Source organism: Sapajus apella, unplaced genomic scaffold (assembly GCF_009761245.1).
Source record: "Sapajus apella isolate SASKATOON/1434 unplaced genomic scaffold, GSC_monkey_1.0 scaffold51, whole genome shotgun sequence".
Lineage (NCBI taxonomy): Eukaryota > Metazoa > Chordata > Mammalia > Primates > Cebidae > Sapajus > Sapajus apella.
Genome location: NW_022436991.1, coordinates 508,166 through 532,006, shown reverse-complemented (window position 1 = coordinate 532,006; position 23,841 = coordinate 508,166). Strand labels below are relative to the sequence as shown.

Genomic DNA, 23,841 nt, shown 5'->3' with positions numbered 1-23,841 from the left:
CTGCCTCAGGCTAATGTTACTTCCGCCATTTTGTACCAGGCCCCCTGGCTTGACATCATACTGTCATATCACGAGAAGCATACTTTAAATTCATTCCAACTTTTGACATAAAGGAGAAAAGAATTTGTGTGAAGGTATGATGAGTTTAAAGAAACATGCCCCATTTTTAGCAGTCTGTTTCCATGGCAACAGAAGCAGCAGCCAACCAGAGAGTTATCAGAGCTCCTGTAAATTTCCAAAGCTAAATGTTGAAACTTTGTCTTCCTAACCTTATGCTGCAGATTACTGCAGGAAACCTAACAACGTGTTAGTCTGAAATAATGGCAGTCCTGTTAGCATTTTAGTTTTTCCTTTAATTTTGCTTTTTAATTTCTAAGAGAAGATTGTGGGACTTCCTTACAGGCAAGGATGTTGGTTTAGAATTCCAAGGTCTATGCTACCTGCCACTTCCCCTCCTTTTCCAATTCTGTGTACTTAATAAGGATGCGGTATGTTGAAATCAAAGGCAATATTTTCACTTGGTCTAGAGCCTAACTTTTTCAAACACTAATTTGAGCACTTTTTCAGTTAACTTGGTATTGTTGCTCCCTTTTTAATCAGAAAATAGTCACGATATCAAAATTCCTGATTAAAATGCTGTTTGGTCTTTGTAGTTTCTGGAGTTGATACTATGTGCACACTGTGGAGCCCTGCTTTTGTTTCAGACAGGAAGTGCTGATGGAAGGTTGCTTACTCAGTGCAGATAGCACAGCTTTTGCAGAACAAATCACCATTTTATTTCTGCCCTCTTTGCATTCCACTTTTTAAAATTTGTTGAAGAAGAACCTAATTTATAATTGGCAAATTAGCACCCTTGAAATATAACCCAAAATTTGTGATCTTCAGTTACTGCTTTTTAATCTTCTGTCAGAGTACTTAAATGCTTTCTCTTTTTTTTATTTTTTTTGTGTGTGAGATGGAGTCTTACTTCTTTGCCCAGGCTGGAGTGTCGTGGTGTGATCTCGGCTCACTGCAACCTCTGCCTCCCAGGTTCAAGCGATCCCCACCCCACCACCCCATGCCTCAGCTTCCCTAGTAGCTGGGATTACAAGTGTGTGCCACCACACCTGGCTAATTTTTGTATTTTTAATAGGTGTTTCACCATTTTGGCCAGGCTGGTCTTGAACTCCTGACCTCAAATGATCGGCCTGCCTCAGCCTCTCAAAATGTTGGGATTTCAAGCATGAGCCATTGCGCCCAGCCATGCTTTCCCTTCTTTAATGCAGCTTGAATTTCACGTTAATTCTAAGTGGAGAAATCTACCACTTTTTCATGGCCTTCTTTACTTTTTTTCTCATAGCCTCTCCTTTTTAGTCTTCTTTTACCCTTCAGAACAACGTAATCACATTTTGTCTTCATTCCCCCAATCGTCAGCAATTTAAAAATAACCTCAAACTCCAGATTTCCACAATGAAGTGAAACAGTGTTGATTTTGCCCCCATGATAATCACTTGCCCATAGAAAATTATTTTGCTAATTTATTCTTAAATATGACATAGTATTCTCTTTTCTTAGAAAATAGCAACTCGGTTATATGCTCTAAGTATACCATGCAAACTTAAGTAAAACATGTTTATTAAAACTTCTACATGGGGTAAGCATTGTGGAAGGTGCTAGAAATATAAAGATGAGGTCCAGCAGGGCAAATAGAGGCGTGCTCTCTCTCTCTCTCTTTCTCTCCCTCTCTCTCTCTAGAGAGAGTGAAAAGGCAGTGTGATGAGGAATATATAATGTAGTTCTTATTGTAGTAATCAAATTGTTAAAAGATCAAGTCAACATTAATGGTTAATGGAATTATGGTGATAGGGGCTAGCCAGCAGTGGGTAGGAAATAAGAAATGTGATTATTGAGAAATTAGTATCCTAAAGTCTGTTTTGCTAAATGTTCTTTTTTTTTTTTTTAAATGATTGAAGTGAAATTCATATAACATAAAATTGGCCGTTAAGCAGTTGCTCTCATGCTCCCTTCCCCCCAATCCCTGGCAACCACCAATCTGCACTCTGTCTCTGACTTTACCCATTCAGGATATTTCAAGTAAATAGGGAATCATACAATATGTGAGCTTTTATATCTGGCTTCTTTTCCTTCTAATGTTTTTCAGTTTCGTCTACATTGTAGTATGTATCAATACTTAATTTCTTTTTATGATTGAATAATATTCCATTGTATGGATGTGCCACAATTTGTTTATCCATTCATCTGTTGATGACATTTGGGCAGTTTCTGCCTTTTGGCTATTGTAAATAGAGTTGCTGTGGACATGTGTGTACATGTATTTGTTTGAGTACCTGTTTCCAAGTCTTACTTCACCTAGTAGTAGAATTACTGGGTTGCAATTGTTATTAACTAAAATTATATACAGTTTAGCAAAGACTTTAGAAAGAACTGCTAAATGTTCTAGTTTTGTATCTAGTTTTGTATTTTGTGGTCTTTTCCTCTGATAAAAATGATACCATTTAGAGCCAGTGAATAACATGCCAAGCAGTTTCCTGATTTCTCTCCCCCTGGCTGTTGCCTTTGCTAGTTGGAGCGTTTTGGTAATACATAACCATGTTTCTCTTTTCAACTTTCTCTTCACAGTCTAAAGTGATTATTCCAAACTTCCTTCACTGGCCTCAAAATTAACTTTCCCTGTACCCATCTCACTTGCAACAGCTGACCTTTCTTTCAACTTCTCTGAAAACTTGAAAGCCATCATCAGGGAACTCCCTAGATGTCCCAGACGAAAGCTATAAAGCTTCCTGCAGCAATAGCCAATCTTCATTGCCTTCCTATTATGATAGAGGAAGTGTCTCTTAATAAAGGATGTCTTTGTACATCTGGCCCCTTCCTACTGCTGTGAAGGAACCTGCTATCTCTTGTGCTTTTGTTCATTCACTCATTATTTATTCTCAGTTCTTTCTTCTCCCCTTCCCTCTCTCTTGCTCTTCAGCAGTTACAAACTTGCTCAAGTAGCTTCTAACTTCAAGTTTAACACCCTCAGGGTTTTACTTTCTGTCCTACTCTTCCTGGGGAGCATCTTTTTTTTTTCTTCTCTCTTTTTTTTTGAGACAGAGTCTCACTTTGTTGCCCAGGCTGGAGTGCAGTGGTGCGTCCTTGGCTCACTGCAGCCTCCACCTCCTGTGTTCAAGTGATTCTCCTACCCCAGCCTTCCCTAGTAGCTGAGACTACAGGTACATGCCACTATGCCCAGCTAATTTTTGTATTTTTAATAGAGACGGGGTTTCTCCATGTTGGCCAGGATGGTCTCAATCCCTTGACCTCATGATCCACCTGCCTCGGCCTCCCAAAGTGCTGCGATTACACGCGTGAGCCACCATGCCTGGCCGGCAGCATCTTAAAAACACGCTTATACTAACTGCACTCATACTCTTGCCTCTCATTCATTCCTGATCCTCCCCCCCTCCCAGCCTGACTTACATCCATCACTTTACAAAAGTAGCTCCTCCAGGGATTGAAACAGTGACATACTTGATCCTGCCACCTTTAAAAACCCTTACACTCTCCTGGTTCCTCCACCTTGTTAGGCAACTTCCTCTGCTTTCCTTTGTTGGATCTTCCTTCCCTATCTGACCTATAACTGGGCTTCTAATTGTTGGCTTTCTTAAGAGCTTTCTTTTCCTCTCTATTTGTATTCTCTACCTCAGCAAACTCCCATGGCTTCAAATACTACATAAGCAACAACTTCCAAATTCCAGTCTCTGCCAAGATCTCCTGAATCCAGACCCGTGTAGGCAAATGCCATCTTGACATCTCCACTTCCTATTCAAACATGGCCAAGACTGTATTTCCTAGCGGCCAGCATGCATCCCTTATTTCGTAAGTGCTCTACCCAGGTGCTTAAGCCTGAAACCCAGGATCATCTTTGTGACCTCCTTCTCCAAACCCACCATCCAATCCCTTACCATACCTGTTAATTTTATTCTAAATATATCTCAAATCTGTTCATTCCATCTCTCAGCCATGATGGAGCTGAAGAAAAAAATAAGTTCTGTGCCCAAGGTTTCTATCCTGGAACATCAGAAAAATTCTGTGAGAATTAAAAATAAATGTTTGGTTTGAAGAGAAAGCTTGCCCTGAGCTTTTGACAGCCATGGCATGTATCTCCCCATTGAATCAGAAACCCAGCTCTCACTAATTCTTTTCATGTCTTATAGATCTTTACTGCTTGCTAGTTATATATATTAATTTGATATGATATCACCAGTACCCTTAGGTGAGAGGAGGTAATCTTTGTTTCTAAATTTAAACTTATTTTAAAGCTTAATGATGTACATTGTGGGGAAGGGGAGAAATAAAAAGGTACTCTCTTACCTTGTAAGTGGCACTACAGATTGACACAACCATTCGGAAGATAAAGTGACCCTATTAGAATTTTAAGTGTGTGTTCCATTATTAGAAATTTAATTTATAGCTGTGTCATCAAAAGATGCCCCCAAAATGAATGAGGATATTCATTATAGCATTATTTATAATAGCAAAAATCTGGTAACATAAGTATATGAATAATACATCCATATGTTAGATACAGCCATTAAGAAGAAAGAGCTAGATTCTGTGATATTCTTTAAGCAAATTACCAAACTATATAAATAGTATTATCCCACCCATATACTTCCTTTGCATATTTTATATATAACCTTGGTGAACAATTCACAAAATATCTTCTGGAGCCATAGAAATCTAACAGTGTTTACCTCTGGGGAGAAGGACTGGAAGTCTGAAGTAGGATGGATTAATTTGCACTCTTCTTTTTAAAATCTCTCTTTTGTACATGTATACTTTAACAAATAAATGAAAAATGTATTATAAAACAAGGATTCTTAAATCAAGATACTAGCAGTACGCATCATGGTCTGTTTGGGTCCCGGGCTCAGAAGGAAAGTTCATGATGTGACTTTCTCCCCTTTGACTGCAATATAAACTATTCACAGCAGACAACTATAAATCTGTGAATCTTTGTGGAATTAAAATTTTTTAAGCCTTATGTTTTATATTTGGAGAAGAAAGTGTTATTTTCACCAAGTGTCTAATGTAATAGTAGCAGTAATAAATAGTAATAGCCACCATCATTTTAAACATTGTATTTTTAAGAGAAAGGAAAAGTAGTTCATCAGTCTTTTGCCCTTTCAGTATAATTGTTTTCAAGTCCTTACCTGATGAAACAAGTACAATTCTACGTTTGGCCACTATACTATCTGATGAGACATTGAAACAAGTATTGAATAGAATCCAATTCATGCCTACTGTATCCAAGCTCCAAAGATAATATGAGGAAGTTGGCTTTTCTAAATTGTCTTGTTCTTACAGGATCAGGCCTTCACTTAATACTATTTAAACAACACATAATAAATTTTTGCCAAAGTCCAACCACTTCATTCTCTTAACTAGCCTGGTGTCTGTTTGAAAAATAAACAACTGAAACTACGATCTGTTTATTACCTAGTACTGACTTCAGAGTCAATACATAGTCAATGCTAGAGTATTCTTTAGTTTTCCATGTTTGCTTTTGCCAGGATGGTTCATCTAACCCTAATGTGACTACTCCTCAGGGCTTTTTTTCCACTCCTCATGATTCCGAAGTTTATTCTGTCCATTGTCCTATAATTAAATAATATACATTGGAGCTTCTAACTGACAGATAGCTGCTTATCGCCTCTCTTCTCTCCTACCCTCTTTCATACCCCATAACTGAAATCCAGCTATTCAGAAAGAATTTCCAAGACCATGCCTATCTGCCATTATGCTTCCCAGAAAGTATCATTTCTGCCTTGTTTTGGTAACATACAGTCCTCAGATGTCCCACTGAAAACTCAAGGCCAGAGCCATGCTTTGCCTTGGCTTGCTCAACTCAAACTAAACTGCTTTTTGTTATTAATATGCGACACAAAATATGTTTTCCTTTTAGACTGAAAAGGTACAGTAATTACATCATATTAAGATAACATTTCACACATTGGGAGGCCAAGGCGGGTGGAACACTTGAGGCCAGGAGTTCGAGACCAGCCTGGTCAACATAGCAAAACCTCACCTCTACTAAAAATACAACAGATTAACCGGGCATGGTGGTACACACCTGTAATCCCAGCTACTCAGGAAGCTGAGGAATGAGAATCGCTTGAACCTAGGAGGCAGAGGTTGCAGTAAGCCAAGATCACACCACTGCACTCCAGCCCGGGTGACAAAGCAAGACACTGTCTCAAAAAACAACAACAACAACAACAACAAATTCAACATTCTACTTATAGAAACAAAAGAGAAAAGATGCATCTTGGTTCAAAAAGCATGTGAAATTTTTGAATTAGGGTTATAAGTATCACGTGAAAGAAGTTGTTGTATTTGAAAGGTTGGGTTTTGTTTGTTTGAGACAGGGTTCTTGCTCTATTGCCCAGGCTGGAGTGCAGTGGTACAATCATAGCTCACTGTATAGCCTCAAACTCCTGGACTCAAGTGATCCTCCTGCCTCAGAGCCGCCAAAGTAGCTGGAACTACGAGTGTGTGCTACCATACCAGCTAATTTTTTTTTTTTTTTTTTTTTGGTAGAGACAGGGTCTTACTGTGTTGCCCAGGGTGGTCTAAAATTCCTGGTCTCAAGCCATCCTCCCTCTTCAGCCTCCCAAACACTGGAATTACAGGCATGATCTACCACATTTAGTCTTACAGTATTTTTATATTGGAAACTAATTTTAAAATTTTGTTCTAAAAGTACTGTAAACCATTTAAGAAGCAGGGGAAAGGAACTAAAAGAAGATACTTTTTTTTTTTTATGGAAAACCTGCTAGACAAATTCTTAAAGAGCTGTAACACTTAAGATACTTAATATCTAAACTACCATATTGCTGGGAGTGACATTTTCAGTTTATCATTGGATATGCTGTCTTTCATTTTTTTGGAAGTGGGATTAAAATCAAATTTTTACTTTTCTTGCATAAAAGTAGAGCAAATTCAAAACACCTCTATTAACATAATACTGTTTTTACCTGTTGTGATAACGAATAAGTACTAAGTAAAAATTTCAAAATTATATGCATTTTTCTCCTTATTGAAATGTAATAGGAAATGGTAAATATTAGCCCTAAGAGATAAAGGTAATAAACCAATAATTAAATTTTTTTCTCTAAATGAAATGGATAGCCACCTGTATCCATGTTCTCATATGTCTACTACAGTTGCAAAAGACAATAGTTGAGACATGAGGAACTTAGTCTCATTACTTTATAGTCATGCTTTATGTAGATTACATTGAAATAGTCTTCTTTTTAAGAATTCAAATTAAGGGAATAATTGGACATGAGGAATTCACTTTAAACACAAAAATTCCACCACAGCATTATTTATAGTTAAAAAAAAATGGAAACAACCTGAGTGATAAACAAGGACTATTTAGTGAACTATGCCATATCCACCTACCAGAATATTTTATTTAGCCACTAATATAAAAAGAGTATTTATCCTTGTAGTTACAGAGTGATCAGAATATGCAGAAGCAGAGAACCAAAATTTATGCTGAGAGAAAAGACAGAGGAACTATACCATATGGTAACTCTAGCTGTGTCTCTCTGGATAATGATATTATTGGTGATTTTCTTTTTTAGTTTAGTTTTTTTTTTTTTTTGAAACAGAGTTTTGCAATTTGTTGCCCAGGCTGGAAGCTGGAGTGCAATGGCGCAATCTCGGCTCACTGCAACCGCTGCCTCCCGGATTCAAGCGATTCCCCTGCCTCAGCCTCCTGAGTCACTGGGATTACAGGCATGCATCACCATGCCTGGCTTATTTTGTATTTTTAGTGGGGACATGGTTTCACCATGTTGGTCAGGCTGGTCTTGAACTCCTGACCTCAGGTGATCCACTTGCCTCAGCCTCCCAAAGTGCTGGGATTACAGGCATGAGCTACCATGCCCGGCCCTTGTTTAGTTTTTTTATCTTACTGTTTTCTATTTCCATATTTTGTGTAATGAACATACTTGATTCATCATGTGTGAAAAAAATTTTTTAATAAAAATGCCTGGAACCCACGCTAGTTAGGAAAGCTAGAATACATGCCATAAATAAAGGGATTTATAACCTCATCTCTCTCCATCCGTGAGTTTGCTTTGCCTGCCTCTCGTGGGCTGTGTCATCTGGAAATAAACAGCTGTTGCACAGTTCACAACTTGGGGTTAATATTTTGCACAGAGAATACAATGCTACCTGTACAAGATATGTTTTTTTTTATATCTGCCTCCTTTTTTGATAAAATCAAACAGGTTACACCCTGTTTTAAACCATGATTTTAAACCTCAGGACTTCTTAGGACCATGTGTTAGATTGTTTCATCTTTACCTTTTTCAAAAATAATATTCTTTGAAAATGTTCAAATGTGAGCAATTGTAACATGAAGTCTATTTCTCTTTATTATGTCCTTTGTTTCTGAAAGGTTGTACACACTCAGTTTTGAACTGTTTATTCCCCTGAGGATTCTATATTTTGTACATATATCCTTTTTTTGCATGCAGTTAATTGCAAGATGGCCATGGAAGTTGCTGAATGTGACTCAACTTACCAAGAGGATGAAGGCTATGATGTCAGCCCAGTAGTGCAGTTCATCCACTCAACAAGGCACCAGGGGAGAATGCTCTAGGGTACAGTTTTGACACATGAGGCCATTGCCAGACTGCCTCTGCTACTGGAAAGCAGTACCAGGCCAGTGCCTAGTCTTTGGTTGCAGCTACAGATATGAAATCTTGTCAATACAAGCATAGTGTGTCAGGCAATTGTGCAAGGCTGAGTGACATTCAGTGGTCTAAGCCTTTTTTCCCTCCATGCAAATATAAACACAGAGGGTGAGCATGGAGGCTGAAAAGGAAGAAAGTCTCCAAGCTTAGTCCCAGAGAAACTTGATAAAGCATTTCTGATCCCACAACCATGAATGCCGCTCTGATCATTAAAAGATTGTAGTCCTCTGTTTTCAGAGTCCCTTACCCCTTCTTCAGTCCTGGATAAGCACCAGCACATTCTGCCTTACTCCTGTGTTGCATGACAATTAAGCTGTCTATATCATTCAAGCCATGTTCTTCCTGGCCTTAGATGGTCTCCATCTAAGCTGCAGATACCTGCTGTAACTTACACATCAATTTTGTTACTAATTTAATGAACAGAAGTTCTGAAAGGAAGTTTGATATTTTCTAAAATTATGAGTCTGTACCTATATGATTAGTACTTTTTATAAGTAGTAGTTGCTGTCAGAATAGGCTTTGTCAAGTTTTGAATGACTGGTTTTAGTTGACATCAACAAATAATATATAATTTATCATAAAATACATAATATATGTGGCCGGGCTCGGTGGCTCACGCCTGTAATCCCAGCATTTTGGGAGGCCAAGGAGGGTGGATCACTTGAGGTCAGGAGTTCAGCCTGCCAGTATGGTGAAACCCCATCTCTACTAAAAAATACAAAAATTAGCCAGGTGTGGTAGTGCATACCTATAGGCCTAGCTACTCTGGAGCCTAAGGCAGGAGAATCACTTAACCTCAGGAGGCAGAGGTTGCAGTGAGCTGAGATTGCACCACTGCACTGCAGTGTGGGTGACAGAGCGAGACTACATCTCCAAAACAAAAAAAAAAAAAATTTTTTTTTAAATATGTGTATAAAATATATAATGTATTATATAATTGTGTGTTTTGTTTTGAGACAGAATTTCTGTCTATTGCCCAGGCTGGAGTGCAGTGGCACGATCTCGGCTCACTGGTTTCAAATGATTCTTCTGCCTCAGCCTTCCGAATATCTGGGATTACAAGCACCTGCCCCCTTGTCTGGCTAGCTTTTGTATTTTAAATAGAGATGGGTTTCACCATGTTGGCCACGCTGGTCTCCAACTTCGGACCTCAAGTGATCTGCCTGTCTTGTTCCGGCCTCCCAAACGGTTATTGTGTTTTAATACTAACCCAAAGTAGCAATGTACCTGATCTCTCGATAGGGCGTAGTGCTTCATATTCAATGTAATATATCCAGTACTGTCCATCTATGGGTGCAGATAAAAGCCAAAAAAAAAAAAAAAAAAAAAACTGGTAATCAACAGACTTAACAAAATGGCTAGTTACTTGCAGTTCTGCCTCCCCTTCCATTCCTGTTCTTCCTAATGTCTTTGCTTTAAAAAGATCCATTCACAGCTACTGCTGCTGCTCTTTCCTACGGATTTGTACCCCATACAGTACCCAGACACCTAACAGATATGCTCTAAATAAATGAATATGCCTGGGGGAGGCTGATGGCCACAACTGCTTTGAATAATACTTGTAGTGGGAGGTTCTTGCTTCTTGGGAAAGTTGTACTGTATACGCAATGACAAGAGCTTTAATTAGGGAAATTATTCTCCTACCTTCAAGCAGTGTAAGTAGGGTTGTTTGATTGCTTGTTTGGCCACATAGAAAATAAGACAGAAAACACAAATTGTTTGTGGGGTTTTTTTAATAATTGGTAATTGGTGTTTATGATATTGTGAATATGTGGCCCTTGTCTCTGGTTCCTGACACACAACTCCCAAAGTTCTCCTGAATGCCCTGAGTAATAGGAACATTGTTTGTTATACATTTGGTCTTATTTCCCAGTTCTTAAGAGCTTCTAAGTTATTTGGACTCTCTAGAATGGTGAGTGGTTTTTATATGCTACTGAGGTGACAGATAATTGAAGGCCTTTAGGGAGCTTTTGGATAGGGGCCGATGACCAGAAAGACCAAGGCATGACCAGAGGAAAGGTGGTGTACCTCAATAGGTCATGGAAGCTCTGTACCCCTTCTCCCATGCCGTGCCCTATATGTGTCTTCCATTTGGCTGTCCCTGATTTGTATCTTTTATAATAAACTACTAATAGTAGGTAAAGTGCCTTCCTGAGTTCTGTGAGCTATTCTAGAAAATTATCAAACCTGGGAAGGGGATTATGGGAACCTCCTAACTTTATAACACATTGGTCAAAAGTCTGGGGGCTTGGAGTAACAATTGGCATCTGAAGTGAGGGCAGTCTCTTGGGATGGAGCATTTTAACTTGTAGGATCTGACACTAACTGCAGCTACATAGTGTCAGAATTGAATCATTGGACAGCCAGTTGGCATCCAGAGTTGGAGAATTGGCTGGTATGAGGGAAAAGCCCGCACATCTGGTGTCAGAAGTGTTGGAAGTAGAAACAGATCAGAGTGACATACATCCATGTTGTGTGTTACCCTCATAGTAGCAGGTACCTCTCTTTCCATGTTAGCTTGAAAGTGTGATTTCTGGTCATAGACGATACAGCTGACAAGACTGCTCTCCTGGTAAATGAAGGCACCTGAGATGACCAGTGTACAATCAGGGGATGCTTCCAAGACTAACCAACTGTTGTCATCAGTGTTGGTTTGTAAATCAAGTTGTTGCAAATGTATGCATCATTCAAAGTTGCCATTCACCCAAAAAGTATATTGTGTCTGATAGAGCTATGTCACAAATGTGTGGGGATTTTGTTTTTTGTTTGTTTTAATCCAAACAGAGGGCTATTGTTGTTTTCATTACTCTCTCTTTTCTACTCTTTTGAGGATTCCCCTTGGAGGAAAGATATTCCTGCTAGAGATTCTCCAACAGACATAGACCATCATGTTCCAGAAGTATCAACCTTTGAACTGGAGAACTGTTCTAACCATTTTGTACTTTCAGTTGTCTTTTTCTTGAGATTCTGCTTCTCGAATATGACTATCTTAAATACAGACAAGCATTTACTTTAGCATTCCTAAATGAATGTTAGAGTATGCAGGTCTCTGGTTGCTGTAAGATGCACAGGTCAGCTCCTTGGTTATTTTGTTCCTAGTACAGTGGGAACATAACTATCCTCAATCAACTTAGGGAAAAGATCTTTCTGTTAGAGCACAATTGATATAAGTATTACAGAACATCTTAATGTCAGGAATGTGCATATCTTTTTTTAGGAAATTTTATTTCTTTTGCTTTATGTAGCAGAATCTTGTCAGTTGTTTCAGTTTTAAGTATGGTATCAGTGAAGCTTTGTTATCGTATGGCCTCAAACCATAGAAAAACTGAAACCTATTTCTGTATCTGATAGATGATGACATTCATATCTAACAATGATAAAATATTTTTAAAAGCCATGTTACAGGTTAGATTCTTTCTGAAGTTTACCTGAGACTGCTCTGCTCTGCAGTCAGCACAAGACCAACTGAAAAACAAGGGATGGGCTCCATGTGTCTGTGTGCGCAGGCCTTGAGGTTTTATTATTGCAAGGAGGAGACACCATGTGCATTGCATTTGAGCCTCTCATTCCAGCCATCACCACTCACCAGAAAATTCTGTCTTCTCAGTGTGGTGATTCCTCAAGGATCTAGAAATAGAAATACCATTTGACCCAGCAATCCCAGTACTGGGTATATACCCAAAGGATTAAATCATTCTGTTATAAAGTCACATGTACACATATGTTTATTGCAGCACTGTTCACAATAGCAAAGACTTGGAACCAACCCAAATGCCCATCAATGATAGATTGGATAAAGAAAATGTGGCACATATACACGATGGAATACTATGTAGCCATAAAAAAGGATGAGTTCATGACCTTTGCAGGGACATGGATAAACCTGGAAACCATCATTCTCAGCAAACTGACACAAGAACAGAAAACCAAACACCACATGTTCTCACTCATAAGTGGGTGTTGACCATTGAGAGCACATGGACCACAGGGAGGGGAACATCACATACTGGGGCCCGTTGGGGATAAGGGGGTGGTAGGGGAGGGATAGCATTAGGAAAAATACCTAATATAGATGACGGGGTGATGGATGCAGCAAACCATTATGGCACATGTATACCTATGTAACAAACCTGCGTGCTCTGCACATGTATCCCATGACTTAAAATATAATTAAAAAAAAAAAAAAAAAATTCTGTCTTCCCACCATTTAAGAAACGCACGTAGGTAATTTTTTTTTTTTTTAAGCATATTGACAACCCTTAGGCAGCCTCTTTGTTCTAATCTTGGTTTTCATCCATGGTTTGAAACAAAAATCAAAATGGCAAGTTAAAATCACAATGGAAAGTTGGTTTGAATGTAAAACAAAGCAAGAAAAATATTTTTTAGAGTCACCTCCTGTATTCCCTTTATTTTGAAATAGTCTCATTTTCCAGATAAAACCATGTAGATGCTTATAAAAGGAATCTGCTTGAGAAATCTAGGGAAAAAATTTTTGAGTAAATTTGGGAAACTGGATGCCTGCATTTCATGAGGTATATCTTGTTCTCTGCCAGTTCTAATAATTTACTCTTTTATTAAAGTAATAAGATGTCAATTGATTTGTGAATTTCTTAGAACTTATAGAATGAGATATGTTATTATGTTTGTGCAAAGAGTACTAAACTTTCAGTTCCTAATTTAGAAATTTCCCTTTGGGTCATTAGGAGTATCTCATAGGTCTAATTTTTATTATGCAAACAGCCTTCATTAAAGCTATTTATAGTCAGTCTTTCCTTAGAATACATTTTTGCTATTAATTTGCTTTAAAAAAATTAAGATGTGTCAAAGAATCTCACATCTCTCTGTGAATTAGAATTATTAGCAAATCTTTATAAGCCAACTATTTTTATTATCTTGAGGACTATGAATGTTTTAAACAAGAAATACATAGCTTTGGTGATCAAATTAGGATTAACTAAAAAAATTTATGCTGTGTAAACTTTGGTGTTCACTAAACAGGCGGAAATTACAAAATAATTTTCCTTTAACAAGTTACATGGTGCCAGGTACTATCCTTGTTTAATTGTGAAATAGAAGATGCTTGATAAAGCTTAATTGTATCTCCTGTGAAATCACATTAATTGGATCCCACAGTTGCCAATAAACTCCAATGGTGATTATTTCCTTTTCACAGTGCTCCAGCTGAGGCTGCAACAAAGGAGGACGAGAGAACAACTCGTGGACCAGGGCATCATGCCACGTAAGATTTACAGCCTTACTGCCATCCCTAACGTGACAGAACACGACAGGCATGTCCAAGAAGAGCCTATATTTTGCTCTGCGTTCAGCTGTATCCATTTAATCAACAAACAATTACCAAGTGAATTTCTAAGGAAAAATGGGGCACCTAAGTGAATCATTTAGAATACATTTTAAAAACCAGATACAGTTTAAAAGATGGACTTGAATTTTATATTACACAGAGAACATCTTTACGCTGTAATTAAGCTAACATCCATTCTTTCTTTAAACTTTAATATTTTAGTTTTGAAACGACAAGTCACTATACTAATGGATTTGTAATTCATTAGACTTGCCAAAAACCATAAAATTCACAATCTTGCTTCCTTTAGACTTAATTCCAATTAATTATTTTTGGTGCTACACTATGGTCTGTATACAGTAATTACATGTATCAGGACTGATAAACATTCCATTTATAATTAATATTTTTGGCTCAAGTACAGATTATTTCCCTAGTATCCCTAGGGTTTGTTCCTTTAAGAAATTTTTTAGAGTTGATTAATTTTAGAATATTTGTCCTAGTTGTTTTACCTTTAATCAAGTTTGGAAGTGGTTTTTAGTGGGAAGGAGTGGTTGTTTGGTGTTGGCTGTTAGGACTGTGTATCTGGATTTTGTGTAAAAATTGACCTTTCCAAGAGGTAACTTATTCCATTTTAAAACACTAGAAAGAAATTACAAAATCAACTTATGCTTTCCAGTCTTCTGAATCATGGCTGTGATAAGCTGTTTCTTGGTTTATGATAAGGTATGATTTTTCTCTTTAGTAGCTGTTTTTCCCAGTAAAACTTTTTCTGGACTACTGAAAATCTAAATATTTTCAATCTAGCATTATGATAGTCAAAAGGTGCTTTGATAATCTGCCAGATTTCTCCACTACCACATTCCTGACTATGAACCAGTCAATCAGAGAAGATCAAATTATGATATTTAAGACACCCATTACTAGGCCAGCTCTAATCTGCTTTTGGGGGCTAGTCCCTAGCCAAACCTGATTGGGCTGGGCTCCTGGGAGTTTCTGTGGTGCTTCATTCGCCAGAGCAGAAAATAATGCTGTAAAAGCAGATTGGTGAAGTCTTGGAGGTGACAGCCCAGGGGATCCTAGTCCTCTGTCCCATCCGCTCATCTGACTGCCCATGCTTGTAAGTACAGGGTGGTACCGGGAAATGGTGGACATACACAGACAAGATTTTGCAAAGGTAATTGATAGGAAAACTGTTGTAGGTGATGATTTGGTAAGCACTGCTTACCCTCACACTAGGATGCCAGAGTATTTGATATACCAGCAGTTAGCATATTAAGGAGTCATTGTGTGTTTACAGTGAGTTGCACTGTGGTATAGTAGAAAGAGCATGAACCCTTCAAATTAAAAAATCTAGATTTAAATATCACTTTGATCACCATCTAGTTATATGGCCCCAAGAATTCACTTAACCTCTTTAAATCTTTCACCTGTACTGGAACGTATACCTATCTTGGCAAGGTTATTGCGAGACCAACAGCAACATAGCCGTGGTTAAGCACAGAGCCTATTATGGGTTCTGAATAAATGATACCTCAGATCTGTTGGACACAAAGTGCAGTGTGTCCCCATGTTCAAGGTTATGTCACTCCCAAGGACATACAGGCTTTTTCTATAGCTTAAACGACCATTAAGAGCAAAGACTCATCAAGGAGTCATCAGACAGTCCCCTCAGCAATGAAGTTGTGTTATGAGTGGTCAGAACTAGTCTGAGCTGGTATTTGCGTTGTCATTTGTATACAACCATGTTTTAAATGTCTACTTGCTTTATTTATGAAATACATAATTTTCATCCTGTAACATTTATGATTTCAAATTTTGCGGGTCTCTTAATGGAACTAGTAAATTAATGGAACCGTAGATGTGATTTATTAATAGGCTTATCAACATGATATAACATTGGACTGAAGTATGAATCCTATTTATACTGTGGAAATAATTTCTTTTCTTCTCACAGCTTTGAAGAGCCCAGCGGCATTCCATGAACAGATAAAAAGCTTGGAACGAGCCAGAGTAAGACATTTCACTTTAAAATGCTCTACTTCTCCCTCCTTCTCTCCTCTATTCTAAAATACCGGTGTACAAGTAGCAGTCTTACTCCTAAATATGTCAATAGAGAAAAAATAGTGTATTTTCAGGATACGTGGCCTAGAGAATATTTATTCTGGGATAGTTTGATCTTGGAAGTTTGAAGAAAATACATGACATTCAAATTTTGTTCTTTTAAAACCAGTAACTAGTATTGTACAGAAAGGACAAATCATACTTCTTTGCTTTCTTGCTCTCAGAGCATAACGGTTTTTAGAGGCATAAGAGGGGGGTAATTCTTTTTTTTTTTTTTTTTTTTTTGAGACGGAGTTTCACTCATGTTACCCAGGCTGGAGTGCAATGGCGCGATCTCGGCTCACCGCAACCTCCGCCTCCTGGGTTCAGGCAATTCTCCTGCCTCAGCCTCCTGAGTAGCTGGGATTACAGGCACACACCACCATGCCCAGCTAATTTTTTGTATTTTTAGTAGAGACGGAGTTTCACCATGTTGACCAGGATGGTCTCGATCTCTTGACCTCATGATCCACCCGCCTCGGCCTCCCAAAGTGCTGGGATTACAGGCTTGAGCCACCGCGCCCGGCCAAGAGGGGGGTAATTCTGACATTTGTTATCCCTGTACAGAGACAGTCAAGAATGTGCTGACACCACATCCTTAGGTGATGTTCCTACTGGGTCTCTTTTACCTGTACATTTGTCCAAGGGTAGGGGAATATGGCTAAATCAGAAAATACTGCTACATTCAACTCTGATTTATTCTTTAAGATGGCACCATCATACTTGGATATGATAATTGTTTAAGATTTTTTTTAAAGTGCCATCATGAATATTCATTCTTTTTGTTTTGGAGAAAATTTATCATGCAACATGAAAATAAGAATACTCCAAAATTTTCTGAAGAATTTTTCTAGAATGCTGTAATTATGTCTTACTCTTTCTTAAGAGTTGAATACATTTCTAATTAAGAAAATATGAGTTTACCAAATAAAATACATTAGGATTTTTAGGAAATTTGTTTTCTAGGTGGATTTTTACTGGACTTGAAGTATAGATTTTATTGATTTTAGCTATTTAAGTGATTTAAATGCTATGTTTATTTAAAAAAAATTTTTTTTAATTATCTTCAAAACATGGCCTTTCAATATTGACAAGTTTTCAAAGTTTATAAAGTGCTTAGTTTACACCAACATACTCTTCACGTCCCTGTATACTTTTGAAGGCTATAATTTAAAGCATGTATTAAACAATAGTTTTCCTGAGCGCTAATTTCTGCTCTTCCTCTCAAATACATGACCAAAATGGTATATGGTTTATTTAAGTGGAGTACCTTAGAGAACATTTAAAACAATGAATAATAAATCATTTATGGTAAGACTTTATTTTTTCTTTTTAAAGACCGAAAATTTTTTGAAACACAAGATTCGGAGTCGACCAGATCGTTCTGAACTTGTCAGGATGCACATTTTAGAAGGTAAAGGATTTATTTCTTCTTAATTTGATGTATTTTTTCAAGAAAAGAAGTGAGAATTCCACCATTTCTCTTTATTTCCATTTTAATAACTTTTTACCCTACAACCTTACATCCTCCAAATTGGGTAGCAACATGAAGACCTAAAGCTAAAACATTATGTTAGATATACAGGGAAGGTGTGATTCTTCACATAACCGATTAATGGACTAACGCTTTCACACCGGCTGGTACCACAGATACCTCTACCTTACTGTTTGATAAAAAATTTAAAAATTGGGGTCCAGAGGATTTATCGGTGAGGGACATATGCCGCCTTATTAAGTCATACAGAATGCAGTAGTTTAAGTCCAACCCTAGATGTTCAACTACTTGGACGTTGTCTGTGTCTACCTGGTACAATGCCCACACCCACACTTTTTCTTTATTGCCACTTACCAACAACAAGCCACCTTGAGCTAACCATTAGCACCTTTCACTCACCCTCGCCAAATTATCTCAGTTGTGTAGCCTCAACACTTACAAGGCTGGTATGGACAGTTCCATTCCGTCTTTGGTTAACACATGGGTCAGGCCAGGATGTTAGTCTCTCTAAAGGCAAAGTATTCTCAAAAGCTTCTACCTCCACCGTAAACTCCCAAGTTACGCTTTCTTCCATTGTTTTGCTTCTTCAACGAATTTATTAAGACTAGGATTCTGTGGTAGTCTTGGGTATGTTAAGTCTTGAGAAGATACAGAAAGAATCTGAAAACTTCTCAAAAATTGAGAGACAATCTTCAGGTAGAAGGAAAGTTTGTTCTCTCGGTCTAATGATAGGATTAGAGTTAATTAGTTAGATTGATACTACAAAGTATTAGATTGTAGCTCAACGTAAGAAATAATATCCTAAAGGTCAGACATGTCCAGAAATGAAACCTTCAGCAGGTGACATGGCTACTGTTATTAGAGGTGTTCCTTCGTTGGCCAGTGTGCTAGACCCCAGGGACCCAACAAGTAAGCGAGAAAGCTGGATGCCTGACTTCACAGAGCTTGCAGTCTGGTAGCAGAGATAAATAATAAACCAGCAAAGCAAGTGAATTACAGACAGTGAGAAGAATTCCATGGGAAGTTAACAGGCTGCTATGATAGAAAAAAAACTCACAGTATTAAGGATGTGGTAAAGAAGTTCCAAGCATCAAGGTGGTCTCTACAACCCCAAGTAGGGGCTCTTCTTTGTAAAGAATCTTTTATTATGTGGCTGTCCTCCTCATTCCAGGGGCGGGAGGTGAGAGGTATGTCCCTTTCTCTACTTTGGGTTGTATTCTCAGAAGTCCGCTGGACTAAAAAGGCTTTTCTAGAACTCCAGTAGTAGCGTAGAGCAGCTACCAGTCAGGGCTAAGTGAATCTTCAAAGAAGCATGTTTACTGATAAGTAGCCAAGTAAGTGGTTGCTTCTTTGCCTGAAAACATCTTGACCTATAAGGGACATTTTTGTAGTAACAATGCTATCTATTTTCAGTTTGCTTCTAACTATAACAAGCTTTATTAACACAATTAAAATCAAGGAAAATACATTCAACTCTCAAAAGGAGACTATCCACTGTTTAAAAATCTAACCATATTTATGAATGAATCATAAATGATGTTTTTGAGACATCTGTTCTCAAGTTGGGATTTCTGAAATAAGAACGTCATTTTATTTTTTAAAGTATCTTAAAACCACCACCACTCCCAACTGTATGTTAACATTAACCCCATTTTGATTGGATTGGATATTTGGCAGGCAAGAGTCTAAATTACTTCCTGAAGTTCAGCAGCTAAACTTTAGCCTCAGTCAGGGAGATATAGATAATAAGACCAGGAACAGAAACATACCAAAATGCCAGGCTCCACTTACTTACTTGGGAATATTTTCTTTCCATATGTATTGCTATCACTCAGGTGGTGGTAATGGAAGAGAGGAGAAAAACAGAATGTGTCCTACCTAGATCTTAACCAGAAACATTGAAATACCAACTTAAGAGTGATCCTTGTGGTCCGCTTCTCCCCAACTATCATCTTATGTGGTTAATTGTTTTTTCTCAGAAGATTGAGGCTACAGTTGGTTGTATGGGAAAATTATGAAAATGAGATGGACATACATTTTATTTTAACTGGTAGAAGTCTACCTTTATTTACAATATTCCAACCTTGTGCTAGGGCCTCCTCTTTGGGTAAGATTTCAGTGAATGGAGCTCACATCATCTTCACTGCATAAAGCACAGCCAGTGTATAGCACCTACAGTTTCCATGTATGGTGCAACAGAAATAAAGACACTTAAACAATCTGTGCTTTAAAATCCTAGATTTTACAACCTTTTCCCCAATTTCTTGTAGTTAATTGCCCAAACGAATTTGACAGTGATTTTTTTTAATGACTCACCTTTATCAAATTTTCCCAAAGCATTTAAGTTTACAAGAAATAATCATTTTACTTTTGAAGTTTATCATTTTCTTGTGACATTTAGTTAAATTATGTATTGACAGTCGTCATAAAAGATATGAATCATTTTCTGGACAGTCAAGGCTCACTTTTGGCACCCATACAGCTCAGCTGGTGGATAGAGAAGCTGCACAGATGTGCTTCAGGGTAACCTCCTAGCCATGTGCTTTCAGTGAGCCTAGGGCTTCAGCCAGAACATTCTATTAATACCTACAGAATAAAGAATATCAATTCATCTTAAGCCAATGTATCGGGAGTTTCATTAAAGACCTTCTATAGTATAACTTAAGAGCCAAGCAACTTTCAACTCAGAATTTTGGGTAGACACACGTCGTTATTTTTCATCATTTATAAACATTTTTTAGAACAATGGAAAAAACATTAACGAGAGTTACCAGAAATACAAGTATTGACAGAAAGAAGCAGATGGGTGAATTATGGTATTTATAATAGTTTTACATTTGGTTGATTGGTTGTACCAATTTCATGCATTTGTAAATAGATGAGTTGATGCCTCTATACAACCATTAATTATTGTATGTTATAGTTGAATGTTCCTGACACGAAGATATATATTCAGAAATAAACCCAATTTTATTTTTTTGAGATGGAGTCCTGCTGTGTCGCTAGGCTGGAGTGTAGTGGTGCAATCTCAGCTCATTGCAACTTCTGCCTTCTAGGTTCAAGCAGTTCTCCTGCCTCAGCCTCCCTAGTAGCTGGGACTAAAGGCACATGCCACCATAGCCAGCTAATTTTTGTGTTTTTTTAGTAGAGAAGGGGTTTCACAATGTTGAACAGGATGGTCTAGATCTCTTGACCTCGTGATCCGCCCACCTCAGCCTCCCAAAGTGCTGGGATTACAGACGTGAGCTATTGCACCTGGCCCCAAATTGTTAATTATGATGACCAGCCGAGACACAGAGGGATCAATTCAAGAACATGAATGATAGCTCTTCCCACTGACCTCTGCAGAGAAGCTTATAACCCTAAGAGGCAGTGTCTCCCTTCTAAGAATTGATTTTCCAAAGACGCCAAATCTAGGACTGTCAACTTCTTGAGTCATGGGCCGCATCTGTCTGGCTCGTTCTCTGGATCCCCAATACCTAATAAATGTGAATTTCACCCTCCTACCATAAATAAACATTAGCAGTACCCCATTTTTAGTTTAAGGACTTGTTAGTTTGAGTCTGTGGGCATCCAAATTATATAGACAACGTAAAGCTATCCAGGACTAAAAAATACAAAATGCATACTGGAGCATTCTTAAACAGTCATTTTCTCTTTCCATAAATACATTGAGAACACAAAAATATGTCTAAATCAGTTTAAATTCAGTTAGTTGGCCTGAAACAACATAATGGAATAGAAATAGTAATTCAAATATTGGTTAAAACTGTTTCCTCTTTTAGAAACATTTGCAGAGCCATCGCTGCAGGCTACCCAGATGAAGTTGAAAAGAGCTCGACTAGCAGATGATCTGAATGAAAAGATTGCTCAAAGACCTGGTCCTATGGAGCTGGTAGAGAAAAACATCCTTCCTGTAGACTCCAGCGTTAAAGAAGCAATTATAGGCAAGTCTCTAAAAATTTACTGTTTGTGGGGAGAAAGAGACACTTGGAAGTTTTAGATAAAACAAATGTAATTTAAAGGCTAGCACCAATCGTGAGTATTGTTTTCTGGGATAATTAGAAATTAACACAGTGATTCATGGTACTATCATTTCATTATATATTGTAAGACTAGCATCTGCTGCCAGTTAACAGATTCCCTTGTTAGGTCTGAGGTTTAATTATTACTTTCTGATTTCGTCTCATCTTTTGGGGTCCATCTCTTTAGGACTGCGTGGAATCATTGTTGATTGTACTGCTCAGAATTCGTGACTACAGATTGCCTGAGCTTTAAATGCATACCAAAACAAAATATGAAGTCCCCAGGAGTGATGAAAACTACTTAACTTTTTCTAAGTTAAACTTATGGTTAGATTCTGTGGTTTAATATTTTTACTAAGTTTTCAGTATTTTATCTACTTCTAGGAAAGATAAATAGCACGTTCAATGTTAGTTCAGGAAGGTGAATAGCACATGAGTATAGAATGGGTAGTATTTGTTTTATCCTGGTCTTATCACAGTTACTGATGTTTCCCTTTTTGTTTCTGGTATAAACTTTAGCAGAAAAAAAAAGTCATGTGAGATGTCAGTGTAGCTGAGTTGCTCCCTAAAGTGGGAACTTATCAACATACACGCAGTCATGTCCCCGTTTTCCCCCTTGTCTCTTGTCTTTTAACAGTTAGATTTCCCCTCAGGATCCAAACAAGGTCCACACGTTGCCTCTGACTGATATGTCTCTTAAATCTTAATGTATTGGGTGGATCTTCTTTTTTTTTTTTTTTCTTACTACTTATTTATTGACAAAATAGACTTGTTTTGTCCTTTAGCATGTCCCACATTCTGGATTTTACTGATTCCATTTGTCTCCCCAGGTGTTATTAAGATTACTGGCACTTGTACTTCCTGTAAACTGGTGGTTGGACCCAAAGTCTTAATCTAATGCAGGTTTGATTTTTATTTCTTTTCTACCCAAGAATGCATCATGGGTAGTGGTGTATTCCTGCACTGGGAAGTACATTGATTTGACTTTTTTTTAAAAGCAGCTTCATAAATTTCCATAGGAAAGTCTTTTTCTCCTTCCCATTAAGCTTGGTATTCCAAAGCCAACATAAGTCAAAAATCATTTCTTTCTTTAGGCGTTGGGAAGGAGGAATATCCCCACACTCAGGGCGATTTCTCATTTGACGAAGACAGCAGTGATGCTTTGTCTCCGGACCAGCCTGCGAGTCAGGAGTCACAGGGGTCAGCTGCATCCCCAAGTGAGCCAAAAGTTAGTGAATCGCCATCTCCTGTGACTACAAACACTCCAGCCCAGGTATTATCTTTCTGGCTTTGACCCTAAACAGTGAAAATGCCTTGTTTTTTTAATATATTAAGGTAGTATGTTTTCACAATTTTTAATATATTAAGGTAATACATTTTCACAAGTAGAAAATTCTGAATTTGATTGAAATTGATTTATTAGGCACAAGGCAGCCACTTAACTGCCCTCCAGAAAGGTAATAAAGATTTCCATGTCTTTATCATAAGTGGATAATATCATTTCCTGAAATCTTAGAAAGTTAAATGTTTTGATCATTGATGGAACTGAATTCCTTTGTTCAACAAATATACATTGAGCACCTATTATGTTTCAGATTTATTGAGAACTCAGAATCTAGTACATACAAAGGAATGTAAGAAATATATATTGGTAATTGCATTGGAAATTTTCGTTTCTTATCTTTTAATGAGTGTCAGTGCTTCCTTTGGCTTTATAAGAATTCCTGTGCTATACGTCATTTGCTGTTTTTCTGCTTATGATGTTTTTGCCTTACTGAAATTTTAATAGTGTTATTTTAAAGTAAAAACTACTGAACAACTTAATGGGAATGATCAAGTTCAGCAGAAAATATTCCTAAGCCTGGCACCGTAGAATTTTTGAGTCAGAAAGGAATTTAGCAATTATCTGCTTTAGCCCTTATATGAGAGGCAGCCAGGGTTCACAGAAGTATGGGGATTAAAGATATTTGCCCTTTAATTATTATTAATTATTAATTTATTATTTATATAATTAATTATTATAAATTTATTAATTATTAATTAATTTATTATTTATTATTTGTTTATTTATTTTTATTATTTATTTATTGATTATTATTTTTAAATTATTTTTATTATATATTCATATATTTATATATTATATATACTATATATATTTATATT

General features: G+C 37.5%; 1 protein-coding gene and 1 pseudogene across 7 annotated transcripts in view; one reads left to right on the top strand and one right to left on the bottom strand.

The window, feature by feature from the left end:
• The window catches only part of MRTFB (myocardin related transcription factor B), a 336,737-nt gene that overhangs the window by 265,222 nt on the left and 47,674 nt on the right, over positions 1-23,841 (top strand). For all 7 annotated transcript variants that reach the window (XM_032242720.1, XM_032242723.1, XM_032242725.1 and 4 more), the window contains 5 exons: positions 13,927-13,992; positions 16,013-16,068; positions 17,497-17,572; positions 21,439-21,600; positions 22,773-22,951. In XM_032242720.1, coding sequence (XP_032098611.1) covers positions 13,927-13,992; positions 16,013-16,068; positions 17,497-17,572; positions 21,439-21,600; positions 22,773-22,951 — 539 coding nt within the window. The remainder of the gene's footprint in view (positions 1-13,926; positions 13,993-16,012; positions 16,069-17,496; positions 17,573-21,438; positions 21,601-22,772; positions 22,952-23,841) is intronic.
• Positions 6,805-6,848, bottom strand: LOC116526767 (annotated as a pseudogene).